Here is a 25,274-nt window from a genome sequence, read left to right on the forward strand (position 1 = left end):
GTGAAGAGCTAAATTCTCTAAAACTCTCCAAGACAAACAATACTTTCCATCACATAAAATAGTTCAAAAGTAGTTGGTAATGAGATGAAGCTCATTCATGTTCTCCTCCATTTAACCAATTCCCAAAGTTCTTACCTTGGTTTCCTCCATCTGCATGATGTTGGCCTGACAGTCTGCGATGCTGTCATTGATGTAGTCAATGTTGGCCGTCAACGCATCCACTTCCTCGTTAAGGGGAAGCGCTGCCTTCTCGGCCTCTGGGCCCTCCCTGTCCAGCCGCTCTCTCTTCCGGATGACCTTCTCTTTACGCTTGGTCAGCTCCTCTCGTTGCTATGAACACAAAAACACTTTGTTGACTTCAGAAATTTTAACAGATTTTCAGTCCATCGAGTCATTTCTAAATGTGTAACATGGTAAATGTTGCAGAAGTACAGGGGAGGGAACAAGCCAAGGTCTTTTTTCATTGTGCAAAAAACAGATGATGTAGCAGTAGTTAAAGCCTCCTCTGTGGTCAGAGATTTGACATCATTTTCCTGAAAAAAAAAACCTTGGAACAACTCCTCAGTTCTCACTGACTAAACAGCATTAACGTATCAGCCTTCTCACATATATCAGCCAGACACTTCTCAAGCATTTTTAATGCCAGATCATTTTGATTCAGCAGAGAATTTAGTCGGAATTTACTAGCAACTGAAACTCAAAGTAAGTGTATACTTCTATTTGGGTATTAGACTGTTCAGGCTTAACAGTAATCAAATGTAAACAGCAGAATACCTAATACCTACCTATTAATGTGTTGTATTTGTGTAAAACTATATGATAAGTAAACTGTTGTGTGCAGGATTATGTTTTACACTTGGTATGTCCTTTTGTTGGTGATGCATAAATACTGCATATATGGTCATATATACAGTAGTCACACATTTATTGCAACAGATGGTCCAAGTGCATATTTTCCACCAATGAGAAGCTGCACCAGAGCAGGTTGACAGTTGAGTGCCCTGCTTGAGGGCACTTGACAGTATTGATGTTGAGGATGGCAGGCATATTACCCTTTTCCTTTGCTTGCCTTCATAGATATAATTCCTGCTGGTCAAGCTGGTCATTATCCTTCTTTAGTCCTGTAATTGACAGATTAGGACATCTTATAGTAGAACAACGCACTGCTCTAGCTTTACCTTGAGGAGGCGGTTCATGTCGGCCTCCATGTTGGAGATGGTCATCCTTTGCATGATGACGTCAGTGATCCGCCGCTCCAGAGACTGCCATTTATTACGTGCGATTCTGGTGGAGTAAATACCGACTGTGCGCCTGTAGGTATACCTGCACACACAGCATCAGTCAGTGATGGATTTACTACTTGAACACATTTAACATTCAGGGATGATGTGCATAATTCATAAATATGTTTCAGATGCAGATTCCTGATGCAGAATTATGTATTAGAATCCAACATAATAATGTCAAAACGTGCAAAGAGAGATTAATGTTACATTTTAGGGGTTTACAGGAGTTTACATTCCAGGGTGATTTATGATGCTGCAGGTGTCTTATTTATGAACACTTGCGTGTACAGTATTTCAATGCTGCAAGGATAAAACCTGGCCTATTTTGGTTTGATAAAAGCATCTATTTTTAGTAGCATCGCTGGAAACGTGACGTGCACACACACAGACTCACCGAGTGCCGTTGGGAGCAGCGTTGCCAGAGGAGTACAAGCGTCCAGATGGAGGTCTGTGGGTGGAGTCCTGCACTGATTCTGGGACATTGACTCTCCTGATGACTTTACCTGAGGTGGGCCTGGCCTGCCTCCGCAGAGCCGTCACCTGACACACACATGGCAAACAGAAACATGACAGGTGAACACTAAAAGCATACTGCATGCATTTCTGCATCTATAATGTATCAGCAAGTATTTCTGCAGACACTATGTAAAAATACAATCCAACCCAATTCTGCTGCTACACACCTCCTCCGTCTTTCTCCTCAGAATAAGTTCCTGCTGCCTTTTCTGAGCCTCCAGTAACTTTAGCTGGTGCTGTAACACAATGACAGTATTAACAACAGTTAAATAATGGTACTGAAACTCATGACTCAGGTTAAATTAAGTTGTAATTACAGCCAACTAAAGCAAAAAAGGATGCACGGAGAGGGCTAACCTCTTGCTTGCGCTGGTCTTTCTTTAACGAAGCAATTTCTCGGTTTCTGCGAGACTCGTTCATCCTGTTCTTCTCCTGCTGCTCCTTCATCTGCTTCATGAGACGGACCTGGAAGAATCAAATCAAGAAATCCGAAAAATTCATATTATATACACACATAAATATAGTGAAAGTAAGTCAATATTCTGATGTGAAAGTTCTCATAATTAGCCAGGTTCATTCTTACAAATACACACACAGCAATGAAAGTGACGTGGGTGGGGAAGCTTCCCTCTAAATGCTCTTTTGAGAAGACTATAAGTAAACAGGGTAGGAAAATCATATTGTGGACCCTTCCCATGTCCTGTTCAGAATACCGCTCCCAACAGGTAGACGCTGTAGGGTTCCATAAATACAGGAGAAGCTGCCTGACTAGGCATAGAACCTTTTTATCCCTCTATCAGTGAATCCCCTAAACTCAGAGGGTGTGAAATGTAGGGCAGTGTTTCACGTATTTGAATGCACTTTACGTCATCATTGTATGTATTTTTATGTGGCAGCCTTAATGTCCAATACAAATTTCCTTAGGAACAAATAAAGTAATCTTAAATAAAATGTGTGAAATCCTTTTTGATTTATAGTGCATTTGCTGAATCCTTTCTCTTTACATTTTCTTCATCCTTTGACTACTTGTCTGCAACCACTCTGGCCTACTGTACATTTTCATTATTTTTAAGACACTCAAATCGAGACAGTCAAATGGAAATTTACAGGAAAGATAGTTGAGAGACACACGACAGAAGAGATGTGACAATAAGCTAAAATGATGCAGGTTTCTGATGCTGCCCAAACTTGATTTAATATCAAGTTCATGTCAACTTTTATTTTAATCCCAATAGAAGCACATCCTTCCAAACACACTTAACTCTAGAAAATAATTACTATCAAAAGAAGACTGTAAGAGAGCCCTCAAATTTCCACCAGAAGCATTACAGTAGTGTTATCACGATCACCCTTAAAGAGGACAACCAATCACACCTTCGTCTTCTTCATTTCCGCCACGTCCATCTGAAGCTTCTTCAGCTGTTTCTCGTACTGCGATTGGTTCTTCAGCAGACGGGCATGCTCCTTCTGAGCCGACTGGAGCTTCTGAAGCTCTTTGTTCATGACGCTCAGCTTCTTCTCATATTCAGCCTTGATCTTGCGAGACTTGTCGTCTGTGCCAGTTTCTACTGTATCTGAAAGTATGCAACACAAAAGTCATGGAAATCTGATCTTTTTTTAAAGAGACAGAATGCTATAAAGCTTTAAAAAAAACTTAGATTGTAGATAACACAATCACTTTTATTTGGAAGCTTTTTTATGTAGCGCCCACACTGCGTTGCAGATACAAACATATTCTATGTAATGGGTTAAACAGTCAAAAACCTTTATCTCCAGTTGTCAAAAAGTCTCTTTTGTGTGCTTTTTTAAATTAGACAAGCTGAAAACTCCTCCATGCTTTTAAAGTGAGACAATGCTTTGATCCATTAGTGCTGATAAATATAAACTGTCACCATCTGGCTGCTGGCGGACAGCATTCACTTTAAAAGGATTCTCTGAAGTACATAAAGTCTCGAGCTTTCTGCAGTGCTTTTTCATTACTAAAGAAATGAAAGAGATCAAACATAAGGGTAAGATATAAATACTTTTAATTGCAAGTAGGACGGGCTAAAACTTAAATATACTACACTTTAAGACTGAAATAAGATGATCAAAAAGGCACTGACATTAAAAGCCAAACCCACATTTGGGTGGATGTTTTTATCCAAACTGCCTGAGCACCAGTAAATAAATGTACAGGGTATTAGTACAATTCTCTTCCCAGTGAGCGATACATGACTCCCCCTTCTGGCATCTTTGTCTTACTCATGTTTTGGAGGACGCGGTCCCTCTCCAGCTGGGTGTCCCTGATCTTGCACTGCAGCATCATCAGCTTCTGTTCATACTGCTGTTTGAGCGTGTGCAGACGCCGCTGGCTGTTCTCCAGCTCGTCGATCAGCTTCTGCTTGATGGCGATCTCGCAGGTGATGTTGGCCAGATCGGCCTGGAAGTTCTCTGTTGGACACACATGATCAGATTACGTATTCACGTCCACAGTGGTGTTAAAGTCACAAATCTCCAGTATTTTTTTGTTTTAAGTTCTTTTACAGTATACGCCCCTTTGGAATTATTACTTAAAAAGAACCTTTTTCTTTTATCTCAACTATCCAATGTATGCTATCAACATGAGTTGATGATTGTTTTCTGCAGATTAAAGGAGCAGTGTGTAGGATTTAGTGGCATATAGTAATGAGGTTGCAGATTGCAAACAACTGAATACTCCTTTCCTCACCCCTGCCTTTCCAAGCGTGTAGTAGAACCTATGGTGGTCTCTAGAGTGTTTGGTTTGATCCTTCTGGGCTACTGTAGAAACATGGCGGTGCATGGTGGACTCCGTGGAAGAGTACCCTTACATATGTAGATACGGAGAGCTACTTCTAAGCTAGCTAAAATGAGTCTTAGTTTCAGGCGATTATACACTAAATAAAGGTCCCATGGCATGAAAAGGTTTTTTAACATTAAAATGAGTTCCCCTAGGCTGCCTATGGCCAACCCCTGTGGCTAGAAATGGTGATAGGTGTAAACCGAGCCCTGGGTATCCTGCTCTGCCTTTGAGAAAATGAAAGCTCAGATGGGCCGATCTGGAATCTCCTCCTTATGAGGTCATAAGGAGGAAGGTTACCTCCCGTTTCTCTGTTTTGCCCGCCCAGAGAATTTGGCCCGCCCATGAGAGAGAGACATCATGGCTTGCAAACAAGCAAAGTGGCAGTTGGTCAAGGCCACACCCCCACCCTCCACCTTGCCCCCCCCTCTCTCCTCCTCAATAACTACAGACACAGAAATGGCACATCCTAAGGAAAGCTCATTGTGGGACTGGCTCTAGTGGCTGTAATTCTGCACAAAGGCTGAATTTCTGGAAAGAGACTTCAGATACAGTATTAGGGGACCACTAAGGTCTATATCAAAGGATCCAAAAAGCAGCATGTCATAGGACCTTTAAAACATAATTATGAATATTTTACTCCATTTCTGCCAATAGTGCTCCTTAAACCCTCACACTGTTCCTTTAAATGCAAACCATTTCAAGTGTGCCCTGTTGCAAGACAACAGTTAACAATTCTCAGTGAGCAAAACAGCCTCGACTCAACGTTTAGGGAATAAATTATTTTGATTATTTGGCTTCACCCACTGGCCCTTTCTCCCTTCATGCTCGCCTCTGTGCGGAACAATTTACCGATAGTCTTTTGCTTATTACGTCGGCATTGTGTTGCTTTTCTTCCTCGACAAGTGTTTCTGGGTTGTAACATCTTAACTACTGTCAGTCTGCTGGTGCCTGACATCCAAAATACACAAGTAGAGATGTATGGTAGCTAGAAGAAGACTTATAGGTTGTACTTGCAGTACAATAATTCTGTATCATTAGTCTTCATTTTGTATTATATTGTATATAAGATAGGCTGTGTCCAAACATCAAGAGTAAATGCGACAGCAACAGTTGTTGCTGCTTATCTGGCACTTTAATGCATCTTGAGTGAAATCATTACAAGTGGTCAGCTTTCATCACAGTTGTACTGTACATGTTGGTTGGAGAGTTAACTAGTCTGAGAATAAAACTGGTCTGTCAGTGATTGAACAGCTCCCCCTTGTGGAGAATCAGCAGCTTCTTAAAAAGAAAGAGAGACCAGACACTCTACCCCTCATACCTTTTTCATCTGACTCAGAGTCAGAATCATCTGAGCTATCCTCCACATCCATCTCCTCTTCCTCCTCATCCTCTTCCTCTTCCCCTTCCTCGTGGTCGCTGCCTTCCTGGACCTCCTACAACATAACATACTAATGATTTAATATCTGAAGGCACTCTTTACGGTGTTTGAATGTAAAGACACAAGAGGCAGTCAATCGTACAATTTCTGCTTCCTCGTGGACTCGCTCCGTCATTTCCTTCTCTGTGCCCTTTTCTTGCTCGTTGTCAGGAACTTCCTCCTTGTTGGCACTGAAAGATTCAGACATGGTTGAGAATCAGAGACGTCATTTATCCTGTGTGACTGAGCAGAGCACATGGTACACCTCCAAAAGTACTGTAACACATGTGAACAAGAAGCATCTGCAGGTAATAAAGATATTGTTTTGTAAACGACATAATGCATGGCAACACTGTCTTTTTGGCAAACAAACTTGTATGGACTTCACCACTATGTAGCTATAAAACTGGTACTGTTAAGGAGTTTATTTATTGTGATATTTTATGAGAAAATGTATTATGTCGTGACATGATGAACTATACACAGAGATGACGCTGCTCTGTTTTCATGAGCTTGTTTGTGGAAAAGACAGCGTATTGTTTTAACAAAGGAGGGGAGCATCTCATTAGAGTCTGAACAAAACCAGCAAAAGCAAAACATAACATGGAAAGAATAAAAAAAAAGGTGAATCAGTCCATGAAGCATATCGGTTGCATTAATATTGTATCCAAACAAGGAGGGTTTGTAATGTTTAGGTGGTGTTTCGCACAAAATCATCTGGATAAGCTGACCAAAATGAAAAAAGAAATAACACAAGAAAGGGAAAAGAGGTATTTATCATCCAATGTTGGAATGTTTTTTAAAGTCTATGATGAGGGAAAGACATTAATATTTTAGGAAGTTTCAAACACTCAACACTAATAACACTAATAATCTGAATGGAAAAATGTTGAAAAATAAAAACATTGGAGCACTTTGTTTGCCAAGTGCTCACAGTGCATGTCACGTAACCGCAATGTTGCCACATCTCTGCCGTAAGGTAAAATAACTGCATGTGTAACTACATATCATACATAGTCAGATAGATCTGTAGCTGATTCATTTTTCAGAACTTCTGCTGGAATAAAAATGTTAGCAAAATACATAAAACTCACTTCTCTTTCTTCTTCACGATCTAAAATGTATTTTATTGGTAAAAATGTAGAAAAACTAAAAGATTTCTTTAGGGAACATTTATATTAAATGACAGCATTGTGAAATGTGGCAGATTTTGCCAAATGGCAAATCTTCTTCTGCACTACCTGACCAGGTTGATGTTAAAATTGTGTAGTGCCTTGGTAGCAGCTGAATCGTTGTGCAATGTCACCGCCGACCTTTGTTGCATGTCTCATGTCTCTCCCTATTTCCTTTCTACCTCTTCACTGTCAAACTATTAATTAAATGCTAAAGAAAATGGTGTTATCTTGTGTTGAAAAGCACTCATAACAGACACATTCTAGTTTAAGTTGTCTTCAAAAATATATATATATATATATATATATATATATATATATATATATAAAAAAAGACTAAAAAGAAAGCAGGAATGTAGCGTGAGGAGTCAAAGAGTGAGCTGAGGGGTACACACAGAAGGTCCAAAGAGAGACAAGAGCTTATTATATAGTAAAAAGAAGTGTTTTATGGAAGAAAAGTGCTTTTATGGTAGCCAGTCTCACTCCAGGTGGGGAAATACCTGCCCAAAATAAATAAAAAAAGGTAAAAAATAAAATGCTGGATTAGGGGAAGCAGAGGATGGGAATGGCAACAGGAGGGTGGAAGCTCTGACAAACCTGGCGTCATCAACCTCTTCCACCACCTCCTCCCTTTCCTCCCTCTCTCTCTCCTCCAACAGCAGCTGGAGTCTTCAGGGAGGGGTGAAGGGTCAAACCAGAGAAGGGAGCAAGAGATGAACGAAGGAAGAAAGAATGGAGGGAAGAATGATCAGAGGAGGCTCTGCACTGAAAACACCACCTTTAATCCCCGTTAAAAGTGCCCCACAGCACAACTCTGATCTTTCCAAACCTGGAGCCTTGCATCAGTCTCTAATGCGGTTGTAGATTTCTCATCAGGATTTACTCCTTGCAATGAAATTCTTATGTTTATCAGCACTAGAATACTGTCACAACATTAGTCTACATAACAAACATTACATTTGTATGTTAATCGTTTCTATATTGTCTATAAATTAAGTCAATAAAATCGCACAATTATTTAAACATCTACACGGTGTCTCAGTTTACAATCATGTCTGAAGGTCTACTTGTATTTAAATATGCACGTACAAATGTACAAAATCTTGAACTGTTGCCATATTTCTTTTTAAAATGTACAAAAAGTCAAACTGACATATGAGTGAAGCAGTCAGTGACGTGCCTTTGAAATGTTTGGAATGGTTTACACTTTGTAAAAATCACAAACAAAGTGCCATTCCAGTTTGAAACGTTACTCAAATGTATGCACACCTGCAATAACACCTCCAGTCAAAAACAGCCGATTCTAGATCTAATCTTTTTTCTTATTACCTTTTCTTTTTCTTTTTTTCTCGTTTCTTCAGTTTCTCTAGGTCTTTCTTGGCGAGTTCGATGATGTCAGAAGTCTCCTTCTCAGGGGCCAGCAGCGCGGGCCCTCCGTACAACGACTGACGATTGGAGGCACGGGTCAGATTCTTTCTCAAATGCTCGTTCACAGCTTCGCTCTCCAGGAGTTTGGCTCTGATGGGGGAAAATCCAGGGGCACAAACGGGAGGAACACATATAATCGTACATATATTAACCAAGGCAGAGAGCTTGAAAATATACCAAGTTTCTTTAATTTCTTTTAAATTGTATTTGTTGTTATGTGCACCAAATCTTAAAGGACATTCCGATGCCTCCTTTCACTCTTGCACTCTTTCGTGTCTCTCATGGAGGTAAATATTTCTGAGCCCAAAAATACTGTAAACACTTAAGTATGATGCAAAATGTTTCTTCTGTCCCACTTATATGGTGATAAGCATAGGATAAATTAATGTTTAAGAACTATTTACAATTTGACACATCTTTTATATTTGCTTACAAGTCATCATTTACTTTAAGAGTAATTTGAGAGGTGGAGCACTTGATAAATAATGGGTTTGAGTACACAACTGTAAAAAAGAGGGCATTGAGACAAACAAACTGCAGAAATGTGATCCACTTTCATACAACATACTACATCTCAGTAAGTTTTGTGTATGCAGTGCATTCACACTGGAAAAGTAACCTACAGTTAAATACAATCAAAGTTGATGGAATGTACACAAAATCATGTCATGTTGATGGACAGCCAAAAAAAAAAAGCCAGCTCTAATGAAAGGTTATTAAACATATTAAATCCTTTGGAAAAATTTTTTTGCTGTAATATTCAATATTCACAGTTTGATTAACATCCTTCAGCAGGCCTTGTAGTATTTTTAAGTATTTATTAAGTAATTAATGATACAAAAAAGTACAATGTTTTGTGTAACTCTATAGATTATTACAAAGTATTATTAGTTTACCTTATGGAAGAAGTACAGTATGTAGAATGGAATTGGGGCACAGTTATCATTTACATAACCTAGTTAGACTTGTTTACCTGAAGTCTTCAATCTCTTTGATGTAACCCTGAATCATGTTTCCAATTTCTTCAGTTCCACCTTCACCTGGAAGAGAATCACAACAATTTTAGATGAGCCAGAAGAATGGCTTTTCTAACCAACCCAAATGCACAAATCCTGTATTCACTGGGACTTTGCAATGAGCAGAATCAAGCACTTCACACCCAAGATAGATACCAAAGTAAATAATAATAAAATGTGGAATACTTATTTGCCATTTACTCAGAAGACTTTATGAGTCTGCAGGTTTCTACCTACCTGCCCTGGCAAGGACCTGGTTGGCCTGGTCACTGATCAGCTGGGTGAGGCGAGCCCTCTGGGCATCGATGGTCTCCTGCATGGCTTTCACTCTCACCCTCAGGTTGCTGTTCTCCGTCTGCAGCATGGAGTTCTCGTGGAACATGTCGCTGAAGCTCTCCACGCCGTCCTCACCCGTCAAGCGTTTACCCTGCGGGGGGGGGGGGGGGGGGGGAGGCAATACAGAAAATAGATTGTTACTTTCTTTAGATAGCTCCCTTTGACATGAAATATTCCCTGGTTGTTTTTTTATTCATTTCATTCTTTCAATGCGCTTCGTGCCCTTTGAACTCCTCCTCTCTCCTCACCGTCTTGTACTCCATCAACTCTATCTGCAGTCGAGCGATCTCCGTTCTCAGAGCGCTGATCTGCTGGCTGGCCTTGTCCTGGTTCACCATCACCTTGTTCTTGATGTTCCGGGCTCGGTTGGCGTACTTTAACGTGTTCAGCGTCTCCATGAAGTCCCGGTCAGACGGGCTGATGCAGGCGATCATCACTGTTTGGCTGAGACAAGAAGGAGATGGATATGTTTGGTTCAGCTGCACAATTCTGACAAAGACTGATGCACATTTTGATAAATGTATAAACCTATGTTTGATGTATAATAGATTTGAAAAAAAAAAATTCAAAATTCAAACAAAGTGAAAGCCAGCAGAGAAAAACTACTTTAATGCTCATGTGTAGGTACAAGACACCAGAACGCTTTAATTCTGATAAAACGCTGCAAGCTTTTGTGGAAGTATGAGCAATATTTTTATTTCATTTGATTTGATTTTAAAAGGTCCATTTCTTTCTGAATATTTTTCCTATTCCTAACCAAAGGATGTATATCAATATTGTATATTGCCCCCCAGTTTTGCACATGCTTTACAAAAAGAAATGCTATATTTCTTCATTTATGATGAGAAAGAAAAATATTTAAACTTGATATTTAACTTTTTATGTTACTTTTTCTTTTTCTTTTTTTACTTTCTTCTGCAATTCATGTTTGCATTAATATCATTATGACAAAATGTGGGGTTTAATTCTTATTTTCCTTTAAAGATGAGAAAAGTTTGGTTTGCTGATTTAAAAAACAACTTTGAAACCCTTTACCACCAATACTTCTCTGGGTCCACAGTGACACAGATGGTACTTTATGAAAAAGGTGAAATCAGTTTTCCACCGACCTGTTTCCTCCTAATGAATCCTGTAGAAGTCGGGTGAGTTTGGAGTCTCTGTAAGGCACATGTGAGGACCGCTTGCTCCGGTCGCCCAAAGCACTGATTACATTCCCCAGAGCGAGCTGCAGCAACAGAGAGGAAAAATGTTTCAAGGTGATGCAACAGTTCACTAAACAGGCTCTCGATCTGTTGCATTTTACTCCATGACATCATTAACCACATACGTTTGTTTGTTTAGTCTGGTTTTCACCTCAGTTAAGCTTGCAAGGGATACGTTGTAAAATGTTAAAGAGTCAAACAATCAACATTAAATGCAACAAATGTGTTGCTCCATTTGTAAAGTCCCATGGTCATCCCTGCCTTTACCACTAAATGTATTAATTGTGCTGACATTCTCCATCGGGAAAACACATCTCAAAATACTCCAGAACTTTATGTAAATAGTGGGAACCCTGCAATGACAGGGATATCAACAAATAAAATCCTACAAATTATTTAAAATACTTAGTATATGTCCTCTTTTCAAGAGAAAGAACACTTTTAAAATGATTTGGTACTGACAGAGCTCCAGACTGAAGATTGTACATGTTAAATAGTAAAGATCAGTTAAAGGGTTTTATTCAGTAAATCATGCCACTCATGTGTTTAATGTTAAAATGTTGACATGGGGTTGTCCTTTCTCTGTGGAGTATTTTTCTTGTTGTGTAGTTGTTGACCTTTGAGTGCAGGGTGAACATTTATGAAAAACAGCCACTAGATGGCAAGCAAACCCTAGCATATCATTGACTCTGGCTTCTCTGAGTGGCTTTACAAATCCTACTGAAGTGATGCAGGGAAGGCAGAGGCAGCTCACCAGTCCACAGTTGATGGAGATGCCCTCTTTGGCTCGATCGCCCGTTGCTCCGGTTCTCTTCAGCCTCTCAGAACCGGCCAGATCCACAAAGTGAAACTTGGCTGTCAGTGTCTCGTACTCGTCCATCTCAGAGTTTCCGTTGGAGACTCTGTTATCAGTCTCACTTTCTTGCTGAGTGACAATGACACACAAACACTGTTAGATACACAGACATACAGGATACTGCAAGGATAGCATGTTCCAATAATGGTGCCATCTTAATTTCTTTGCAAAATGGGATTCCTGCCATCTGAGAAATTATGTTTAAAAGAATAACAGCAAATGAAAACTTTTATATATATATATATATATATATATATATATATATATATATATATATATATATATATATATATATATATATATATATCCATTTTTTTTTTTTTCAAATGATACTGAGCCTGTACTCACATTGTCGGAGGCACAGACTCGAACTTGGCACAGGTGGATGGTGAAGATGGCGTGGGATCGAGAGCTCTGGACATTCATCTGAGTGCTGGCCGTGGTGCGAGACAGAGCCCCGAGCTTCAGGCACTGCATCATCTGAACAGGCAGAGAAAGAGCTTTAAATATTTAACACACTGGTCGAACTCACTTTGATACAGCTGGAGGAAAAAACAACAAATACTCTCTGGCAATTATAAAAGTTAAAATCAGTGCAGGAATGAATACTATGAGTAAGTAAATATGAGTATAATGAGTCATTTGTAAAGGCCTTGTGGTGGTGAATAGGTTGACTTTAAAGAGTTTGAATCCAATAATAAATATACATTTTAGTCATTAACAAATGGCAGTTACACACCTCAGCCTCGGAGGACACGTTCCGTGTGGTCACTCCTACTGTGTAGATTCCCCCTGTGGCGTCTTCGTGGATCTTGATGTGAGATTTCTGCTTTGTGTCTCGTGTGGATTCAAACAGATCCAGAACTTCCTCATTATAAAGCTACAAGAGAGACATAACGCGCGCACACACACACACACACACACACACACACACACACACACACACACACACACACACACACACACACACACACACACACACACACACACAGTGCAAAAAAAAAAACGGTCGTTAACCAGGCAGATACATCACTTAAGTTTAAATCATGGATTAAATCATCACAATTCACAGAATATCTGAACATTTTGAACGTTTGTAATAGTATCATGATTTGTATTATAAGGACCAATATAAAGAAGCAATACCAACAACTCCAGATTTTTTTGCCTTATAAAGATTGCTGAAACACTTGGAAATGAAATGTTGAAAGTCCATCTGTACTTTGCAAAGAAAATAAGGAGAACTACTAACCCTGTTGTGTGAGTGGACATATAGAAAGAAATGTGCCACTGTATAGCGTAAACAATAATAATAATGGTAATATAACAAAGCATGCTAGGTATTGTTAATAAACTCATTCTAAAAATCATGTTTAGTCCCATTTATAGGCACCTGATAGGTGATAATGTTGTAATTTGCATCTTTACTACAAAGTGCACTGAGCTTTACTCTAGCATCTTTTTAAGAGAATATTAACTGTATATAAATGTATTCCCAAAAAATTTAGTTGGCAAGTGTCTGGAGGTTTCACTTTCAGGCTATATTCAGATCCAACCAGCTTTACCAATAAGTTTAAAGGTTTATATTGTCATGTATCTGCACTCTCAAGTCAGTTTTCTTCTGCAGAACATACTCAGATCTCTTCAAGAAAAAAAGATCGTATTTGCACCCTCTCAGCCTCTTGGAAAAATTCCTTGATTCATCCTCGGCATCGAAAAGTCTTCGACAGCAGCCTGTTTGTTGCCTGAGAGGCGAAACTCGCTGCTCGTTAAGCTTCTGGATGTGAGCGCATGGTAAACAACTGGCGACACAAATGAGTGAATCAAGATTTTTATCACCTCAGATCTTCTCTCATCTGGACTGTGGTGGCAGGACAATAAAAAGGACAACGTTCAGAGAGACTAGTAAGAAAATCAACCTGAAACTATAAGAGTGAAAGGGACATGTCTTCCCTCATCCTTGGTGGAAATGATTCCCTTGCTGATCTACATACTAAGTGCAAGAGTCAAAATCAAAGTGAACTGATGCTGGCTGTAAGAAATATTTCAGGACCAGTTTACTAAAGTGGTGTGATAGTGTAGTGCTAAAAGGGCCAGGTATGATTTCATAAGTGTCAGACTAAAGTATTTGTTTGCTGATATTCACCTTGATTAAATACAAGCTCTTGGCCAATCATCAACATCCTTTGAGTTTTCTCCCGGACTACGAAATCTATGAAACATGCAGTGACATCTACATTTTTTGTGCCTTTAATTTACCCTAAAACATCTGCTAGTCCTTCAGGTCTTTAACAGTCTGAGTTTCATTTAAGTGTCAGTGCCTCAGAAAGATTTGGATGCCGTTTCCAAAAAGCTTTTTGCATCTTGACAAAAAAAATCTGGAGAGATATGAACAACTGCCATGTAAAAAAAAAATGGTGTGGCCATCTGCCTAGTGTTTGATTTCTGTGCCTATCCATATTTCTTGGCCACAACTCATTCAGCTCTTCAGTTCTGGGTCTTCTCTAGTAATCTGAACACTGTCACCATCTGATGGACCGCCACAACTGTCTACTTGCATCATTCCTGTTAACTCTTCCTGTCCAGACGGAGACACCACCATCCCCCCTTTAACACCTCCCAACCCCTACAATGACAGCTGCTGCAGTTCAATTGTCAGTGTGGATATTTCTTAAATGATGGAGCACTGGTGTCAAAGCTAGTTGAACAAGCAGTGTCAACAATATAAGCCTGACCCATGACATCTCTGTAAAGCCTAATGCAAGTGAGAGAAAGATTATACTTTCTGTTTTACTTTGTCAGTGTTCTCCCTAGGTTTGTGGAAGACTTATGTGTACGTATTTGGCAGGGGATTTGGGGGTCCTCCCTCAAGAAAATGTTATGTTTTTCAATAAAAGAAGCAACTTCAATGGAAAAGCTAGAGCAGATAATAATAAATAACACTCAAAATGCTGAAAAACATAACTTGCGTAAGACAGAGGATGGCCAATTACGTCATGTCCTATGGTCCTGTGATAAGGTCCAGGAATTTTTGACCGGGATACATTATAACCTATGTTGGAGGAATTTTTGACCGGGATACATTATAACCTATGTTGGCGGAATTTTTGACCGGGATACATTATAACCTATGTCGGAGGAATGTTTGACCAGGATACATTATAACCTATGTCGGACTGCAGATACCCAGGTTCCGTGAAGCACGATCACGGAAGGCTTGTATCATGTGGATGCACCCACAGTTTGGTTGTCATTACTTAGAATTCCTCATGGGGGCGACAGAAACTACGATAGCTTTAAAGAAGCATGTAAAGTAAGAAAATGTGATGCAGTGAAGCAGTGTGTACCTCGAGGAATTGGGCGTTGATCTTAAACTCAGGTACGGGGCATCCCTGTTCCTGAGCGGCCTGTCTGCGCTGCTCGATGCCCTTGAAGAGGTGGTGGACGGCGCGGGGGATGATACCCAGCTCCTCTTCTTCGATGTTGACATCAAAGCCCGTCCCCATGGTGTAGGTCTTCCCTGAACCCGTCTGAATGGGGCGAAGAAAAACGTCATACAAAAGAACCAAAAACAAGTGGTTTATGAAATGTGAAAATTCAGGATCACCGTGCCTTTGCCTTAAAGGGAAACTCCACCGATTTTACTCAACAAAGACTTTTTACAGGTCTTGGGAAGTTGTATTGAGCTTTCTGTGGCTCCAGAGGGAGATGCCTGAAGTGTTATAAACTGCCTCAAGGGATGTCCCTTTGTGCTTTGTGGGTAATGAAAGAGTCAGGTTTGACAAGGAAGAAGAATGTGTGGAATTAAAAAGATATTTCTGGTTATGCTGTATCAATTTTTGTCTTTTTTTTTTACCGTGGTTTGTGAGTCCCCGTAATGCTAAATCAAAGTACACTGTTAAAGGGTTCAAAGACTTTTTAGATTAGAAAAGGACAGAGTCTGACAGTACATGTACATTTTGATTGACAGCTTTTTAAAAGCCTGAACCCGTTTACAGCCCAACTGTACAAAAGGCCGTCTATCAGCAGTGATTAGAGTGCATGTCTGAGAATAGCGCGGACACGCGCTTCACACCGCGACCGGGCACACACACCACTCGGCGGAAAAGGGAGAGAAAGAAAAAAAGAGACCGCACGCACACAGCTCTTTTGTCTTTCGTCAAGAATGAGTCATTTATTTATTTTTAACATCATTTATTCATGACTAACGTAGGCTATAGGCCACTTGGAAGTTGGAGGCCAGCCTCTGTTTCACCTCCTAATCGAAACGCATCACCTGACCGCTCATTTACCACGCAACCCAGAGCGCAAGCCCGAGCCCGGCCCGAGCCCGTGTAAAATGATAGAAATGAAAACCGAACCTGTTGGGTCCCGTCGGGTTCGGGCAAAGATCTTCAGCTCTAATTGGATTACTTTCCTGAGGAGTGAAATGTTGCAAAGACTAACTAAATGTATTCTTTATCTTAAACCGTTTCTTTCTTGAATTATTATGTATATATTGTTATTTATTGTTATTAAACGCTTCTTTGACAGTTTGTAGTAGAGATAAGCCATGAAATATCACAACCTATCACAACTGTTTCCAAGATTTGTCTTGTCTTAATGTTTTATTGTGATATCAGTTTGATTTTACACTACAATTACAAAAGTATGTGGACACCTGAACATTACGTGATTGCTGAACATCAGTCCAAAACCATGGGCATTAATCTGCGGCTATAACATATTTCATTTTTCTGGTTTAAGGCTTTCCACCAGATTTTGAAACCTTGCTGCAGGGATTAGTGAGCATTACTGAGATTAGCCACTGATGTTGGGTAATAAGGTCTGGCTCACAGTCGGCGTTCCAGTTCATCCCAAATGGTGTTGGATGGGGTTGAGGTCAGAGCTCTGTGCAGGCCAGTCAAGTTCTTCTACACCAAACTGGGGAAAACATTTCTTTATAGAGTGGACTTTGTCATGTTAAAACAGAAAAGGGTCTACCCCAAACTGATGCCACAAAGTTGTCTAAAAACACTATTGTCTAAAATATCATTGTGTGCTGTAGCATTAAGACTTTCCACAATTTAAACTAAAGGGTCCTAACCATAAAAAAGAGTGTGATGGGACAGAAATGTCCACAAATGCTTTGGCCCTGTAAAGCACACGTTGTAAATCAGCTTTTAATAAAGCTATACAAATAAAAAATTATTTTCCTTACAGTTTGTCATATAGAGTTCTGTAGAGCTCTGATTTACTTACTTTTACTTTGTTTTCCATCTATTTTAATGTGATTTTTTACTTCCTAAAATTCCCAGAATGCCTTTTGACATCCCCTGAGATGAAGCTGGGGGCTATGCATGTGGTTGTAGAGCGGGTTTTCCCAGACAAGAAAAAAGGTGACCTCAGTCTCTTTATTTAAAAAGAATGTCGTCTCATTCTGGCCGATCGAGTCTATTGTGTCAGTAAAGATATTTTTAACCATTTACCTGCACTCTTCCCTCACTCTTCAATTTTGAAATGTACTGCTTACATCTAAGAGCATTGCATAGACATGCTTCCAATTAGCATGTTATGTTCAGCATTGCAAAAAGAACAAACCAGTTTAAAAAGGTTGCCACCAAATATCAAAGTCCTTTTGAGAAGACAGAACATGTACTGTCTACTCTATACATCATTACTTTCTGTTTATATCTACAACCCAACCGGGCAGGGTTCTTGTGATGCAGTAAGTCGGTCTAAATCTAGATTAGTCCCTGTGAAGCCACAGAGCCAAACAGGTCTGATCCAGGCCAAACCAACAGCAGTCTGTGCTCTCTGTTTCAGCAGTGACAGAAGCCGTTACTGGGGAGATATGGGTTAATATGGACACGCATTAAAGATGTATAGCTGTCTAAAAAGGTGTGTGTGCGCTTCACTTCACTTTGAATCGTGTGAGTGCCATACAGCAGGAGCTCTGTCACCACGGAAACCTAAGAGGAGGTAAAGGAGAGGAGGGGGCGCTATGAGGCCCAATGTGCTGAACTTGGAGGGTCGGGGGAGTGGAAGAGAAGGGGGAGTAACTGAAGAAAGAATGTACGGTATCCATTATTCTGTCAATTATTTTCTAAATTAATCGTTTGATCTATGTAACATTTGAAAACGGTGAAGCATGCCCAAAGTGACATATTTAACTTGCTAATTTTGACTGACCAACAGTCCAAAAACCAAATATTTACTACAATATAAGACAAAGAAAGGTTGCTGTTGGAACTTGCAAAATGTTGGCATTTTTGCTTAAAAAAAAAAAAATTTAAATAATAAATTATCAAAATTCTGTCAATAAGCAAATAGATTAATCCACTCTAGCTCTAAAGAGAAATGCCACTGGATATAAACAAGAAATACCACGAACACATTAGGCATTGTCCAAAATATTAATTTCACAGGATTAACACTAGTTTGTAATCTGATTTGTGGTTTTATTTTATATTTATCTATTTTTTTTCCATTTTCCCAAATTAGCAAGTACAAGTACCACTGGTTGGGATCACTTCTCTATTGTACCGTTACTTCTGTGTACTCTTATTGCATGTTTATCCTCCTCAGCTGCTCTTCCTGGGGCCTCTCTTTCCTTTTAGAACTGCAACTGATTTGGAGTTTAACAAACAAAACCAACACTGCTATATTGTCATACATATTGTTTAGAAAATATTTTTAATAAAAAGGAATAGTTTTGGCAAATTCACTTATTCACTTTATTGCTAAGAGAAGTTGGATACCACTCTCATATCTGTTAAAGCCAGCAGTTAGTTTACCTCAGTATAGAGACTAGAAACAGGGAAAAGAGCTAGCCTGGCTTTGTCTAAATGTTAAAAAAATCTGACTACTAGTATTTCTAAGTAACACGTTATATGATACGTAGGCAGGTTTTCTTTATCTACACACAGCCAGGCTAGCGGTTTCCAGTCTTTTTGCTAGGCTAAGCTAAATGCATTCTGGCTGTAGCTTCATATTACATGTACTGACAACAGGGTAGCATTGATTTTTTTTTCATGCAACTCCATGTGTATTTTCCCAAAATATTTCAACAATATTCCTTTAAAATTAGGGTTATACGGTTCAAATTCCACAACAGAAGTTTCCTCTGGTCTCCTTTTACCCAAAGGCCAACACTCCCCACCTCTCAAACACCCCTTATCTTTCTCTCCTCAGACACACAAATGCACAGAGCCCATTTCCCTACGTACATCCACCCAGCTATAAAAGCACCACCATCAGTACTGCAGTTGTGACACGGAGGACAAAGACTCGCCTGTCCGTATGCAAAGACGGTGGCGTTGTAGCCCTCAAAACAGCCCTCAATCAGCTTCTCCGTGCAGGCGGCGTAGATGGTGTCCTGCTGGGAGTCCATGTCAAACATGTAGTCGTAGGTGAAGGACTTGTCTTTCCCCAGGATCACCTGAGGCTCCCCGGGCATCACATACGTACAGATGTGACATCCTTCTATCTTCTCCCTGGCCAGCTGAGGGCGGATCCTACAGAAAACACAGAAAAAAAAAACAGAGATTAGAGCTTGTTGAGGTACACAAGTACACTTGATTAGGTACACTTTTAAAATCTTAAAGATCTGCCACATATTCTACCTTTACAAAGCTTATAATGGCCAGTTTTTGTTAAAGCGTTTCAGAGAAGTGTTAATTTAATGGTGTGTTTATTAATGCAGAAGTAGTTAGTCCTGGACTGCATCATACTGATGTGTTTTTAATATTCTTCCCCCTTCAATTCACACCTGAGAGTCGTTTTTTTATGTTCAAGGGCACAAACATGATGCACATTTACTGTAGCTGCTGACAAGTACAGTGATTGCTGTGGGCATCAAACCTGTGAATCACACTCCACAATCTTTCTAACAGCGCTGCTGAATAAGTTAGCACAATCAGGGAGCTGCTTAATTAAGCAGTAAACTGGAGACAGAGTTGGTTCACACATGGTAATTAAAGCACTGCATTTGCATATTTTTGACACCCGCCCATTAGCATGGTAGCTCAAGTCTAGTGCAAAAGAAAAATAGACAAGGAAAGAAACAACCAAACAGGCACCATAAACTATTACAACAAGTACACATAAGAAAAAACATGAACGGAAAAATATGTATAGAGAATTAGGAGTTCAGTATAATTCGGTATAATTTTTTATATCATAATGATATGATAAAATGAATATTGTGAGAATGGCAATATTCTGACTCATTGGGGTAAATGCCTGTTAATTTGGCAACTGTTTAGATGTGCACTTTGTTGTACTATTAACCCCTTTTTTATACAGAATCTGAATCTCACTCCGAGTCACTGTTGTTTACAAACTAAAGAACGGAAAGATAATTTTGTTTAACTTTTTAAAATGCATATTTGAATGCAAACTGTTAACATTTCTGCTGACATACACTATAACACATACTTTGTTTCAATTGTATGTTCTTGAAATGGAATATAAATAGAACATTGTTTAGCATTTTTTTCATATAAGAATATCATTATCGCAGATATACCCTGAAATATGATATATGATATATTTTAGGGCCACATGGCCGTCCCCTACAAAGGATATGTACAGTTCAGTTGATGATGATTGACAGTTTGAGTTCAGTCCAGTGCCTACAGAGCAGTACAGATCAGTATTTGGGAAACAAACCCTCTTTGAGATCTAAATGGTGAAACTGTTATTCCAAAATCCATGTTATTTTGACCGTCCTAAATCACAGAAACATACTGAACTGGTTTCTGTAATATTTTCATCTGCTGCAGATGTGCGTTTTTTTTTTGTACAGCAAAGATGGCAGGGTCAACATTTTAATCTGACCCAATACTTTGTCCCATAAAACCTGCCAGCTGGGTTAATATGTACTGATTTACTGTACTGCTTTACTGTACTTTTGGCCTGAATGACTGAAATCTGGCAGGGATTAACTAGTTTAATGTGGATGTGAGAGAGGAAGAAGAGACAGTGTTGCAGTAAAAGGGATCATTTATTTGAGCATGTTATATGACCCCCCCCAACAGTTATAAAAAGGTATTTGAAACAATACCATAGTTATATTGAAATGATGACATTACATTTTAGGAATTTGTGAATCAAAAGCCATTTCACAAGACTACCAGCTCCAAATCAACATTATTGTTCAGTGAAAAAAAAAACATCAATATGATGTTATTGTTTTCATTTTACACAATGTTACTGTTTATATTAAGGATTTTAAAACTAACAAAATTGTGTATTGAAGTTTTTGTTTTGACTGATGTGAAGCATGACATACTGTATAGAACACAGTCCATTGCATTGAGTTAGTCAATTTAATTTGATTTTGCCAAAATGCGTCGTATTGTTATACATATTTATATTGTAACTATATTTTTTATAATTCATCCCTAACATAAGATCTCCCTTTTTACTTTGAGAAGGTTTAAGAAAAAGATTTGCACATCCAATATTTCTTATGCACATTGGGGAGAAGCTCATTGTACTAAAGGAGACTCCTGCACACTGTTCTTACACTCGAGGTGACATTATTGAATCAGTAGATCAAATAAATGGGTCAGACCCCTCAGGCCTTCCTCAGACTGTGAGTAAGTTAGAGATGACGAAAACATAAGAACTCATTTTCTGGAAAACGTCTGTAGGGACCGAAGTGTTGATGTACTGATTCAATAAATATCTTCCAAGAGCGGTGTGCAGGAATCTACAGAGCCGTTTCTACTTTTAACCTCATGCTTCATTAAACATACTCTAATGTGGTGGATATCAATCCTAAACCTCAAGCACCACAACTTTGCTGTTGTACCATACCATCACAATAGGAACTGAGTAATGCAATTCAAGTAATTTTACTCGTAGGAGAAAAACCAGCCACGGGCCAGGATTACTCTTACGTCAAGTGTTAGAATGTAACACAGCAGCATCAGCATCTATGTTCTCCTCACATTGTTGGTAATTGTGACCAAGTGGACCAATCTTTCAGAAAGTTATCGCTTTGACGTTTAAAACAAACTCTCCTCGTGGGTTCAGCTCACTAACAAGCCTGGAAGAAAAGCACCTGACAGCGGTCCTGCCAGCCTCTCAGTACTGTGTGGATAAGGACCTCATTGTGCCTCCAAATACAGGGGAGAACAATGCTGTGAGGGGAGTACAGTGCGGCCATTGTGTCCGTCTGTGTGACACTGGATCCCAGCGCTGACAATAACGCCGCGGCTGCAGGATTACACGGCTGGACGGAGGCGAGGGAGGAGAGGTAATGTCCTGCCTGGAGGTCATGTCCGCAAATAACTATACAAAACAACTCACTGAGTGGGGTAGAGGATGAAAGATTGTTGCTTACAATGCAAACTATTCTTTTTTCATCTAGTGGCTGTTTTTGGTAACACACAGTCCTTTAAGGGTTAAGAGTATGTGTTGTTACATTCATTTTCAGGCTGCTGGACTGCTGGTTGCTTGTAATGTTGGTCATCATGAAATTTAGGCTCATTCTTGTGTTGCACTTACTTTGTTTCAAAAATATCAAGAAACCACATTGAATGTACAGTAATGATACAACAGCAGCTTAAACTGTAAAAACTGCACTTGACAAAGACTATCTTAAAGTATTGAAGATTTTCCTGGGAAATCAATTTTGTTTACAGCCTAAAAAGCTGAGTTGAATAATATAAACATGAGCATAATGAATCATGTAAGACATGTATCACAGTATCAATTAAGAATTCATTACGAAGTAGAAGCTGGTCTTTAGCTAGTTTTAGCGAAGATTAGTAGTTGGTTTAAATCTACAGTTACAGTTTTATAGGAGTGCTGTGGTCAGATCACTTTGCACTTTGAGTACATGAACAATCAGCACAAAGTTTGTTTTTCATACTATCTTTAGAACGACGAGAAAATTAAAGCTTTAGGTTAAAGTACATTAGGTGCACGTCTTACCAAAGTCTTGTTACTCTGTTGATTTCAGAGACTTATGTCTCGGGATGTCCCAATCATCTCTTTTTACCTCGTTTTTGGCTCCGTTTAGGAAAAAAGGATTACAAAAAAAACCACTGGCCCGCTTTTCCATGAAACTTGATGGAAGGATGTAGCATGGGCCAAGGAAGAAACCATTAAACTGTTAACACTGCGAAATAGGACATCGTCTTGCCGGAGATCTATGCTCTCCGAGTGCCCTTCTAAGTTTTACGGAACTTATCTGGTTATTGGCACAACCGTGTTTCCCATAGTGTTACAGCAGAGCTGTGGTCCCTCACCTGAAACATAGACCACCTCTGCTAACATCATGAAAATCAATATACTTTTATGATATAAAACATGAAATGTTTCAGGAGTGGCTTACCATCTCTGCTAAACAATCTCCTGTGATTCTGAAGTGTCCTCTGTAGAACTTCAGGTACGAGTGAGAGTAGCTGGATGTTATAACCATACATCCTAAGAATATAGCTAAACCCCGTGTAAACAACACTACACAAAGAAACAAATCCCTTTAATGCTTCTCTGTACAGAGCTGGTGCACCATCTACTAGCCAAATGCTGGTAAAACATATGCAAGTGGCTGGTAGATTTGCTTCACTCACCAGCCAAAAAACAATGGTAATCTATTTGTGAGTGGCTGGTAACATTTGAACATTCATTAGCCATTTGGCTGGTGGACAAAAAAGTTAATTTTGGACCCTGCTCACGGGGCTGTTTTAATGCACAATAAACGTGATCCCCAGTCAAAAAAAATCAATTATCTTCCATGACAAATTCATCGTATTCAACCAATTACATGTTTCTGTGGACTGTAAGAGCATTTAAGAAATCTAATCCTTTCCAGTAACCACAAGTGGGGAGGGGGGTCTTTGTTTCAGACAATTTAGCTCACTAATTGGGTGTGTAATCCTGTCTGGTACTCTCCCACAGAACCTTCACACCCGGGAATCTGATGGCATTTCCCAGATTTACTCTCTTCTCATCTATACATGTACAGTCAGACTTCTTGCTGCACCATCAGGATTTTGGTGATTTGTTTCTCATTAACGCAAATATTATTAGATAGTTTTGTCTAAAATAATGACAATACAATTTGCCAAATTGTAGCCGTTTTTGGAGTGAAGTTGTAGGAAATGTATATTCCTTTTTTCATACATCTATTTTACAAGATTTAAATTACATTGTCAACTTTCAGATGTACTTCGTTGTATCATAATGATAATGAACATACTGTGTTAAAAGACTTTGTTGTCCAAATGAATGCTATAAAGCACATTTTAAATACAACAAAGTGAGTTTTTTTTGCCATTTAAAAATCCAGTGTCTTTAACCACACTAAATAAGGCTCCATGTCCGGTTCATTAGTTGTAAGATAGTCGATTTTTTTTTGTAAAATACAAGCGAATAATACTATGTTGAAATGAGTGGCCAAAAGTTACGATGTAGGCATTGTGTGGATTTAGACTATTTGTGTGGGGAAAATGTGTAAATTTTGATAACAAAAAGTTCAAGAACCAGCTGAAATTGCAGCAATTTCATAAGCATAAGTTTAGATTAATAGACCCTATTGATTATCATCAATAATGCATAATAAGTGCAGAGTGAACTGAGCAACAGTTGTGGTAACTCGTCTATTTCAGGGGCTCTGGATTTTGAGCGTTGCAGGAGGGAGCCGGGTCAGAGTTCAGGTGAGGGTCAGGGTCAAGGGTCATGACGTCTCTGTAGCAGAGACCTGATGTCTGGCCATGAGGAGCGGATACAGATGCACCTAAAATTCACAGCTTGTTTCTGAGCTGCTGGCGTTCAGCTATGAACACAGGAGCATGCCCAAACCTGCTGCCAACGCCCCCAGCCCAATCCCTCCTCCTCTTCCTCCTCACTGCAGTCAATAAATCATCAAGGGAGGGGTGAAGGATAGAGAGGTGTGAGATAACTCCCTTCAGCTTCATCTACAGTTCTTATCCAGTAAGTAAATTATTTTAATCTTGCAAAAAATAAAACGAGATTTAAGGATTTGGAACAGATAGATGGCATCAAATAAATGAAAATACAAAAATAAGTATTTAAAGAAATTATTAGTAGTAAGGAGACTTATTCTTATCATACAGTATCTGGTGGTCATTTTTCCATATAAAGACAAATAAGTTAACAATTAATGCCAGATATCACTTTCATATTATTTACTTTTTTTGTCAAGCTTGTCATTTTATAAAAGTGCTTTTTATCGCACTTGCATAAAAGAATATCTGCTCCAGTGACTATTAAATTAATTCTGTT

General features: G+C 39.2%; 1 protein-coding gene and 1 long non-coding RNA gene across 7 annotated transcripts in view; one reads left to right on the forward strand and one right to left on the reverse strand.

The window, feature by feature from the left end:
• The window catches only part of kif21a (kinesin family member 21A), a 54,671-nt gene that overhangs the window by 12,697 nt on the left and 16,700 nt on the right, over window positions 1–25,274 (reverse strand). For 4 of the 6 annotated variants that reach the window (XM_036003407.1, XM_031295309.2, XM_031295307.2 and 1 more), the window contains exons 2-21: window positions 19,306–19,528; window positions 15,380–15,562; window positions 12,772–12,912; window positions 12,381–12,512; window positions 11,931–12,101; window positions 11,084–11,199; window positions 10,223–10,418; window positions 9,876–10,065; window positions 9,596–9,662; window positions 8,524–8,712; window positions 7,792–7,863; window positions 6,126–6,213; window positions 5,924–6,038; window positions 4,047–4,235; window positions 3,177–3,376; window positions 2,160–2,267; window positions 1,970–2,038; window positions 1,681–1,826; window positions 1,179–1,323; window positions 136–330 (exon numbers count right to left, since the gene is read on the reverse strand). In XM_036003407.1, the coding sequence (XP_035859300.1) occupies window positions 136–330; window positions 1,179–1,323; window positions 1,681–1,826; window positions 1,970–2,038; window positions 2,160–2,267; window positions 3,177–3,376; window positions 4,047–4,235; window positions 5,924–6,038; window positions 6,126–6,213; window positions 7,792–7,863; window positions 8,524–8,712; window positions 9,596–9,662; window positions 9,876–10,065; window positions 10,223–10,418; window positions 11,084–11,199; window positions 11,931–12,101; window positions 12,381–12,512; window positions 12,772–12,912; window positions 15,380–15,562; window positions 19,306–19,528 (2,935 nt within the window). The remainder of the gene's footprint in view (window positions 1–135; window positions 331–1,178; window positions 1,324–1,680; window positions 1,827–1,969; window positions 2,039–2,159; window positions 2,268–3,176; window positions 3,377–4,046; window positions 4,236–5,923; window positions 6,039–6,125; window positions 6,214–7,791; window positions 7,864–8,523; window positions 8,713–9,595; window positions 9,663–9,875; window positions 10,066–10,222; window positions 10,419–11,083; window positions 11,200–11,930; window positions 12,102–12,380; window positions 12,513–12,771; window positions 12,913–15,379; window positions 15,563–19,305; window positions 19,529–25,274) is intronic. The other 2 variants (XM_031295311.2, XM_036003408.1) reach the window with 1 other exon arrangement.
• Window positions 38–23,698, forward strand: LOC118495476. The gene is made up of 3 exons (XR_004897915.1): window positions 38–72; window positions 16,047–16,049; window positions 23,603–23,698. It is a non-coding gene; the product is annotated as an uncharacterized LOC118495476 (long non-coding RNA).

This window comes from Sander lucioperca, chromosome 7, assembly GCF_008315115.2.
Source record: "Sander lucioperca isolate FBNREF2018 chromosome 7, SLUC_FBN_1.2, whole genome shotgun sequence".
Classification (NCBI taxonomy): domain Eukaryota; kingdom Metazoa; phylum Chordata; class Actinopteri; order Perciformes; family Percidae; genus Sander; species Sander lucioperca.